Source organism: Odontesthes bonariensis, chromosome 8 (assembly GCF_027942865.1).
Source record: "Odontesthes bonariensis isolate fOdoBon6 chromosome 8, fOdoBon6.hap1, whole genome shotgun sequence".
Lineage (NCBI taxonomy): Eukaryota > Metazoa > Chordata > Actinopteri > Atheriniformes > Atherinopsidae > Odontesthes > Odontesthes bonariensis.
Genome location: NC_134513.1, coordinates 16,581,719 through 16,591,433, shown reverse-complemented (window position 1 = coordinate 16,591,433; position 9,715 = coordinate 16,581,719). Strand labels below are relative to the sequence as shown.

The 9,715-nt window shown below is 41.2% G+C and overlaps 1 protein-coding gene across 1 annotated transcript; it reads left to right on the top strand.

Annotated features, from left to right (window-relative positions):
• Positions 1 to 71: 71 nt before the first annotated feature.
• Positions 72 to 5,090, top strand: cbll1 (Cbl proto-oncogene-like 1, E3 ubiquitin protein ligase). Its single transcript, XM_075471939.1, has 6 exons — positions 72 to 127; positions 1,068 to 1,232; positions 3,060 to 3,166; positions 3,272 to 3,355; positions 3,439 to 3,512; positions 3,758 to 5,090. Exons 1-6 carry the CDS (start codon positions 115 to 117, stop codon positions 4,770 to 4,772), a joined length of 1,458 nt encoding a protein of 485 aa, XP_075328054.1. The 5' UTR covers positions 72 to 114; the 3' UTR covers positions 4,773 to 5,090.
• Positions 5,091 to 9,715: the final 4,625 nt, after the last annotated feature.

Here is a 9,715-nt window from a genome sequence, read left to right as displayed (position 1 = left end):
ACCCTCATCCTTTTTGCTTTCCTTCCCTCTGCTCTGATCTCACGTCCTTCTCTCTCCCTCGCTCGCTCGCTCGTTCTCTGTATCCCACAATGCATTGTGTTCACTCGTTGGATCATGGACCAAAGCGGTAAGCAAATTGCAAAGTAGGGCCGATGTTATCAAAGTTCATTTCTAAGATATATTTTTCTCAAGGCTATTATAATTGTAGCGTGTTTTTGCATTAGGACAAATCGTCGTGGCAGAATATAGTTTTTCTACGGAACGTGGTTACCTTCCATTTCACCGTTAACGCTAGCATGGTTAAGTTGGCTAATAAATGGCTAGCAATGGAGTAATGCTAATCACTTCAGTTAACCAAAAGTTAACGTTAAGATTTAGATTTATCTAGTAGGCTATAATCTCTTATAATAACGAATTTAAAGATTGCATTTTTACTTGATGGTGGGCATTAAGCTTGCTGCGATTGACTTGAGGTACCAATGCTAGCTGACGAATGTTAATACAAGCTAACTGTCCTGGCTCATATTTTTTAAGAGTTAATATGTCGTAGCATGTCCTCAGCATATGTATTGATACATGTGTGTCATTATTGACGTTTTATATATTTAGAATCTGTTTGTTGAGGTTACTGTTTCTAAATGTTAAATTTGTGTGGTTAAAAAGAGGTACCGAGTGGAACAATACTGTTCCAAGAGTGTATTTGTGTGGGGATTTGAACTCTAAACAAATTATTCTAGCAAATTAAGTAATTATTTATTGTTAGTGCTCTTCTAAAAAGGTGGATCACGCCCTCCCATACACATTTGCACATTCTTAAAGCGTTTTTTTCCTGAAGTCTCGCTTAAAACTTAGTCCCTTTTGCATAATTTGAGGTCATTTTTAGATAAAGCAACCAAAGCATGGTAAGTCATTCAGAGTTCCTTTTACCATTGGTAAGCGAATTTTTCGTTCCAATATTAACAAAAATCTAATCGAAAGAGTGCAGGTGATATGTTTCCATGTCGTTTGAGTGACTCTAAAAATCAAAATAAATGTATCATTTTATGTGCTAACGTTTTTGTCAACAGACAATGATCTTCAAGGAAGTGATGGCTCTGGGACTTTGGGAGGCCTGGACGTTCGCAGACGAATCCCCATCAAACTTCTGTCAAAGCAGCCCATAAGGATTAAACCTCCACCGCGCACACAGAGACCAGGCAGCAGACCGTGTAAAATTGAAACTGGAGAAGATGGTAGGCACACTGCGCAGGAGAGCATCCCAATTGAACAATTTGTTTTAATATTGTTGTCTTAAACATGACATAATCATTTAAATTGTCACATGCTTGGGTTAGATGTGAGGAAGTAACCATGTCAGTCTTGTGAGCGTCTTCCAGGCAGTGTTTGTTGAAGTTCATAAGTTGGAGCTCTTTCCTCCCTGACAAAAATGTATTTCCTGTTCAGCCATATGGCAGTGCGTTCTTTCATTTGCTTTCACTCATATTATCAGTAAGTTGTTTTATGTGTGTTTCTCTTGTGAGAGTGATTTACTCGAGTACATACTTGACTGTAATTACTTTTTACTTAAAGATTAGGAAATTTAGATTGATCATGATTTATAAACAAGAAATTTATATTTTGTCCCACTCCCATCAAAGAGCCAGTTAAAGATCTTGTAAATAAATAAGTAAGTAAGCGTTATTTGTACAGCGCCTTTCACAGACCAGGGTCACAAAGCGCTTTACAGTTACAACAGAAACACACAGTTGGGAAGCACATACAAGTATAAGTTTAAAAGCCCAAGGCAACTCGGTGACAATCATAGCAGCCCTTGCCTTTTGAAGGCGTCAACAGACTCCATCGAACGCAGAGAGAGCGGAAGATCGTTCCAAAGCCTGGGAGCAACAGCCTGGAAGGATCGGTCTCCTCTGGTCCGGAAACGAGTGCGTGGCACCATCAGTAGTTTCTGATCCACAGACTTCAGATCCCAAGCTGGGGTGTAAGACTGGATCAGATCACTGATGTAAGGTGGAGCCTGACCATGCAATGCTCTGAAAGTTAAAAAACCAAAATGAATTATTAAATTAAAGCTCTTGTCTTCTACTTAGGCGCCGTTTACACATACCCGGGTATTTTAAAAAACGCATATTTTCTAACCTTCGTTTTAAAAAAAAAAAACCCGTGCACACAGCCCCGTTTTTAAAAAAAAACCCGTCTACATTGATCCGGAGAAATACGCTATCAGGAGCTGTTAAATTACGCCAAGCCTGACGGTGGCAGTGTTAGAACTATGAGAATTCCACACAAGCCAATCAGAAGCCTAATAGAGAACCGCTGACAGGCAACTTTCTTCACAACATCAACAGAAGCGCGCATGTGAGTACTCTCACCCTGGATGTGCGGGCGTAGCAGTTCTGCTAGGGAAAGGAGTGAAAATCGTGACATCCTGAAATTTTCCCTCCATTCCTCCGGGACAACAAAGCCATTTTCAAAATTTTCCCACCATAAAGCAGTCCGTCCGGGTCTAATCCAGAATCGCCGTCGCTGGCGGTGTTATGGCCGGGCTCTGTCTGCCAACAGAAGCTCCGCAATTGTTGCCCTCCGCGCCGTAATGCGCCTTTGTTGTTCAATACTTTGTAGGAGTGTAATTTTCAAAATCACACAAGCGAGTATAGCTCTCAACAAAATAAATGCTGCTAGTACCTCCATGCTTGCCAGATAAACAATGAATGGCGTTATCCTGCCACTATGGTGGATAGGGGCGGGGCTCTGTACTATGACGACAACTCCGCATTCCATTCTGAAAACTCCGTTTTCGTCTTTCAACCAGTTTACACACAAACGCTAAACGGAGTTTTTAAAAAATCTCCACTTTTGCCGGAGTTTTTTTTTTAGCTTCGTTTTCGGAGGAAAAAACTCCGTTTGTGTGTAAACGAAAGGCACAAACGAAGGGAAAGGTCTTCGTTTTTCAAAATACCCGGGTATGTGTAAACGGCACCTTAGGAACAAATAAGTTAGAATGGCCCAATGGGTTCTTCCTTATTCAGCCATACGTCACTTCTTTCTGTTGTGTTTCACAGATAAGTTTGGCTTCAAGCAAGAGGACCGGTTTGATTGTGGCACAAAGGCTGGTGATGTATTTGCAAGTCAGAGAAGATTTCCCCAACCGCTGTTTTGGGACTATAAGGTATGTCACCTGTCCATAATGGCCATATTTGATTGCCAGAAACCTTATTGGAGTATGTTTCATTCGTAATTGCCCGTGATTCTAAACGTTTTACTTTTCTGTTAGTTAAACTTAATTGGTGAAAGGGATGAAGTTCCGATTCACTTCTGTGACAAATGCGGTCTCCCTATTCAACTGTATGGACGGATGGTATGTACTGTTTTTTTTTTCTTCTCTGCAGTAGTTCTTTTAGTAGGGATTTTTGTCTTAACTCTTGGTTGCCAACTCCTTAGATTCCCTGCAAACACGTTTTCTGCTACGACTGTGCTTTGCTTCATGAGAAGAAAGGCGACAAGATGTGCCCAGGGTGAGGCATTTAAACCTTTGAAAGTGTTGTGATTGTTTATGATTTGTTGCATCGTACGAATCTGAATTTCATCAAGAGTATGTAGACAAGTCAGAGAAGTCTTACCATGAAAAACTTATTGTCAGTAGAGACATATGTGATGTTTATTAGATATTAACTGAGAAGCATCATGTGGCATTTTGGTTTGTATTGTAGTTTCTCAGATGTGTTTATGTTTTAATCTTGCTTTTTGTTTCTGTGTTCAGTCTCACGCTCTATAACTGCACGGATCCAGTCCAGCGCATCGAACAGTGCCAGCGAGGTTCCCTGTACATGTGCAGTATCGTGCCGGGATGTAAGCGCACCTACCTGTCCCAGCGTGACCTCCAGGCGCATGTGAACCACCGTCACATGAGGGCTGCCAAGTCCTCTGCAAGCCGCCAGGATCCTGTGCACCTTCCTCCCGCTCCTGACGTTCCCGAGCGCTACCGCGTGCCTCCGCCTCACGTAACCAAGAATCATGTTCACCTCCCCAATCCGCTCCAGCACGGCAGTCACGACCCCTACAGCCAGCCTCCACCGCCAACCCCTCATGACGGCCCACCACCATCTTCTCTGGGTCCTGAGACATTCCGCATTTCCACAGTAACGACTCGTAAACACAGCAATCTCATCACTGTGCCCATCCAAGATGACTCCTCTACTTCAAGGGAACCCCATTCTGCAGGGCCTGGCCCCAATCAGCCCCCTCATCACCATCCTGGGGACTATCCTGGCCAGCCCCCTGTAGTACAACACTCTCACCACATGATGGCGCCACCACAACAGCACTTTGGCCCACCTCCTCCGCCTCCTCCCCCTATTAATCACCCAATGCAACATCCTCCCCAGGGCTCCGGGACACCTCACATGGTGTACAACCAGGCCCCCCCTCCCCCCATGTCTTCAGCTCCCCCACCTATCACGCCACCACCAGGGCACATCATGGGCCAGATTCCCCCCTTTATCAACCACCCACCCCCAGGACCTCCGCCACAGCACAGCGGCCCTCCCGTTAATGCACCCCCACCTCATCACTATAACCCCAACTCCATGCAGCAGTTCCCTGAAGACCAGGGCACACTTAGTCCACCGTTTAACCAGCCAGGGGGGCTCAGTCCTGGGATGTGGCCCGCTCCAAGAGGGCCACCTCCTCCAAGGATGCAGGGTCCACCTCCCCAGGGCCAAATGCCTGGGCCACACCACCCAGATCAGGGCCGCTACCGGCCCTATTATCAGTAAACTGCCAATTGGATGAATGGGCGACAGTCAGTGTCATTCTGTTCCATACTACTTGTTTGAATAATGTGATAGTAAACCTCAGGGTTACAGGATGTAGAACTTTTGATTTTGATAAACTGCCCCAAGTCCGATGTGTATGTGGTGCACATTTTGAGTTAACTGTGCTAAACTTCCCACTGAACATACTTTTGACTTGGCGAAGAGCAGGAATGTCCCCTTTTATAATAGTTTATGGTAAATATCTGTGTATATATGTTAGCTGATGTCACATGTACATTGAAAGACGTTAACAATTCTCAATAAATTTTTATTGGCTGATTTCGATGTCATCTTTGTTTGATGTTTGATGGTAGCTGACTGGAACACTTCAAAGGGTTATGTCAAGTGAGGCGTAACAATAGCATCTTTTAAAAACATTAACAGTTTCAGGGAATAACCATATGTTTAAAGATATTTTGTCAGTCTCTCTTGTGTCTGGATCCTGAGCTTTCTTGTTGGGACCCCATAAAACAGCTTTGCATGTTTGCAACTTCTCACCAAAGAATGCACACATCATGTCTTTCGATTTTGACTATTGAACCAGAATTATTGGCTTTCGGGGTACATTTAAAGCCAAAATGTTTGGGAATAAAAAGCAGTTTAAATTTCCTATGAACCCCTCTGTTTTTTTTCACAGCTTTATTGTGAGGCCTTACTCCAAGTGTGGGAACTTCTGTAAGGCTGGCCATAACCTGAATTGGTAACTGTGTCGTCTAAAGTTACAGCTGTAACTGTTTTTCTTTCATTTTGTCCTGCTTTGTAGATTTTGAGCATTTGATAAAAAATAAATGATCTAATTTACCTGTAACAGCTCATGTCAACTCAGCTAAAAATGGTTGTACTCCCACGTCTCTCCTATTTCTTCCAGTGCATCCCACTCTTTCTCCCACATTCCTTCTTTCAGAAACCGGGCAGCCTGATCCTGGAATAGAACGGTGCATGGGCTGCGAAAAAAAAAAATAAATAAATATCCACAAAAGCCTAAACCCCTTGAAGGACTCTTTCTTGCAACTAAAAGCTAGATTTTTCCCTCCCCAAGCAAGGCTTCTTTAGGTATGTTCGGAATACATTTTCCATGTTTCCTAATCTGCCTTAATGATACAATTTTAGACGATTTTCTGACACCACTTCCAAACAACAAAATTAAATAATTGTTTACGTCCAAAACCCTTGAACTGAATAAAATACATCACTCTGGGTGGAAGATGAATGAATGAATGATTTTATTTAAAGGACAGCATGCAATACCATAAATCACTGCCATTTCATGAACAACAACAAGAAGACGGTTACATTGGATTTAGCAGGAGTGCTATTTTCCATCCGTAGTCCTTAAAGGGGGATGGGGTAAGGAGTACAATTATTATAATTTTTTTTTCCTTTATTTATAAAAACAACCTAATTACCAGTGGGTCTATTTTAATCATTTTGATTTGTTCATTTCCGAATTATACATTTTGATTCATATTTTATTTAATATTTTCTTTTAAAAAGTCTTTAAGAAGCCTGATTAAAATAAAAAAAATAATTAAAAAAAATTAACCAAAATTTAAGTAAATATGGGGTCCATTCTTTCATTTTGTTCGGAGGACAGACCGCCATCTCACCCCTGACGGACATTTCTGTGATGGCTTGGGGAAATATTTATATTCTTTTGATGTACGAGGTAAGTTTGTTTGTGGATAACTACAGCTGTATTAATCCACCACTAGTTGGCTTTTAAATGACTAATCAGTTTATCTTACCTATTTTTTCTTGTTTTGTCATCTCACTCTGACTGGCCTCTTTTTTTTTGCTTTTTTCCAAGTTCATGTGTTTAGTTATGTTGGGTATGCAAAAAATATGTCAATAAGTACTTACCTCTTCTGTTGTATCTTACTTAATTATTACCAATTTATATTTCTAGAAAGGAAAATGTTTATTTTATATTTTGTAAAATCAATACACCACTGACTGAGTGACACTATGCCACGTATCAATGTGATACCAGAGTTCACAAGATTTATTGAAGAACGTTTTGAAAGGAACTACAGCAGATGGTAACGTGGCCCGAGACGAACGCCACATGCTTAGAAATGCAATAGGGCTCGGGCACGTGACGTCACTACGTGAGCGGCGGCCATACTGGAGGCTCAGAACTGTTTTGTTTACATTGTTTTCCATTGCGCGCAGACGTACTCCCGCCTGGTCTCGGAACTTTCTTCGTTGGTTTATCTATTTTACTTATTGTCTTTGCCACTATGGTCGCACGTTGCTGTGTCGTGGGGTGCAATAGCGTAAGCCGTGACAGGAATGGGGGGGAAATCGTACACGGTTTATCTTTTTACCGGTTTCCTGCTTGGAGGCGCACCCACGGAGACCAAGTGTCCGAGATAACAAAGCGTCGTCGACTAGCATGGATCGCTGCTGTAAGACGACCAAGCATAACTTTCCACTCAATCCCGGTGTCGATGAGAGTGTGTTCTCTGCATTTTCATTCTGGTAAGTTACAGACTTTTGTGTGCTGAGATAAAGATCCCCGCCTTCACAAGAGGACACTGTCGGTTGGAAGCAAGGGATGTCTCAATGGGTTAAAAGCGGAGGACAAATTTCGTGTGTATGCATGTATACATGACAATAAATCTGATCTTAATCTTAATTTAATGTGGAAAATACAAGGAAAATTGCCCATCTCCAAATTCACATGGAAAGGGCGATTGGAACTGTCAGAAACAATACACCTTTTTGTCAGCAAAAGTACCTATCAACATAGTTTTGCCATGCGAAGGTGAAGACAAAACATTCTTTGACAAGATTGTGTCTGTATGTTGTACTCTGACCACCATGAGCAGGAGTGTTGTGCAAAGTTGAAGTCGTCTGAAATAAATATGCTTTGAGATACAGCCAAGTGTGTGTGTTTCATTATTTATTTACAAGTAGAGTAACATGACAAAAGTGTAAAATGTCATTAGAATTGAAACTGTTGCAAAGTATAAGCACTGACACCACATACTATATACGCAATTATGTCCGAAAGGGTGAACTTAGGCAGTAAATCTTCGTCGACAATCCATTCCTTGCTCGGTATTTCATAAGGGTCCAGTCCGTTTATAACGCCAATCTTCTGTATGTACCGATCTCTGGCTTCCTTCTGTAATGTATCCCGGTATATCCCACATCCTTTCTTCGATTTTAACATGCTTTTCTCTCACTGTTTGGTCCTTGATCTCAGTCTTGCCTCAGGGTTTGTTTACAAATTTGTGCCTCCAATATGGCGACCATATCCCAGAATGCAACGCGTGTGCCCGAGCCCCATGCTATGAAATGACTAACGGACTAGCACTTTAACCCCATTTCAACATTTATGACCACTACTGACTTACCAGAACAATGCACAGGGGAAACACAGAAACTTTTAACAGCAGTTTGAAATATACAAAAAAAAAAACGTTTCATTGTCTTATGTACGAGAAAAAAAAAAGATTGTTTCCTCGTGGATGGATCTTCCCGGACGCGGTTCTTCTACAGTTGCGTTGCTTTTAACTGCAATCCAGAGAGACTCATAAAGACAAGGCAGTAAAACCATAAAACGAGACAGATGTTTGCATTGCTACACTAAATAACATGGATGATGCAAGTCAAACTTAGTTGTACAGAGGTCCGGGTACTAAAGTATAATCCGTTTTTCTGTCAAAACGGAAAAACGGAAGTAGCTGTCCTTTTTCCTTTTTTCGTTTTAAACCAAAAACGAAAAAACGGCAAAAAAACGGATTTTGTTGATTTCATAAAAAAACGAAAAACGAAAAAACCAAAATCAAATAACGACCCAAATTTGGTTTTTGGAAATTACTTTTTTCATTTTTCGTTTCTTATGTTCGAACATGACGGCAGGCAGACCGGAAGCGGAAGTAACGCCAAAATAAAATTAGCGTGCTAATTTAATATCAAACATATTTTCCGCTTTTTATACACCCATTGTAGGTAGTAGGCTGCATTTATTTTAGTTAAGTGAAAATACAACAGCTGGTTGTTTGGGAGAACGTGATAGCCTATATAAAATTATAATACGCTACAAAAAAGTGATCACAGCCAAATATGACAAAAGATGAGGCTATCCTTTCATTTCTAGCTGAACATTGCATCTACAAACCTTAAACAAAATAAACAACCGTCTTTTTTTTTCTTAAAATATGTTTTATATTGTTTTCATATAATTTTCTGATGGCAATTATAGAATGCGAGTGCGTGTGTTATATTGAAAGCGAGGCTGTCTATGAATATAGACAACAGTGAGTTTTTTTTAAAAATGTGTTTAATTTTTTCAATAAGCAGACATAGCCTACAAAAGACAAGAGTAGACAGAATAATAAAATGACGACGACAACAACAAGCTGGGAACAACAACGGAAAAATCCAAACTCAAATGGAAGGATCAGTTTCAGAGAGATGTGACAGGTACATTATACAGTTTAAAATGAGGTAGAGATACAGCGGGAGCTGAAAAAGAAGAGAGACCCCCCCCCCCCCCCCACCCCCATGTCCTGTGCCATCCTCTCAATGAGGGGGCTTTATCTGAAATCCAGTGCTGTAGAATATTTTTCCTGGCGCAGAATGACATAATATTATACACAGGGCTCTCAAGTTTTCAAGTTTGCTTGGAGTGAGATTCGGGTGGGGCAGGGGCCGGCCGTGTGCGCGGGGGGGTTTCTTTCGTTTTTTTTTTTGAGGGGGGGGGGGGTCCCTTGCAGTATCCATCGCCATAAACTAGCTACTTAAAGAACAAAGAAATTGTTTTATTTATACCAAAATCACAAATCTTCACTTTTACACTAAATTAAAATAAATTGTTCTAGGTATGCAAAGTCTTAACAAACAAAAAAACAAATTAAATTGAGAAAAACAAACATAACCCCAAATGGGCCCCT

What these genes read in the sequence shown, in the direction of transcription:
- cbll1 (XM_075471939.1), top strand. An exon ending in AATTGAAACTGGAGAAGATG is followed by an intron (nt 1,233 to 3,059) that starts GTAGGCACACTG and finishes TGTGTTTCACAG; the next exon opens with ATAAGTTTGGCTTCAAGCAA. An exon ending in CGCTGTTTTGGGACTATAAG is followed by an intron (nt 3,167 to 3,271) that starts GTATGTCACCTG and finishes CTTTTCTGTTAG; the next exon opens with TTAAACTTAATTGGTGAAAG.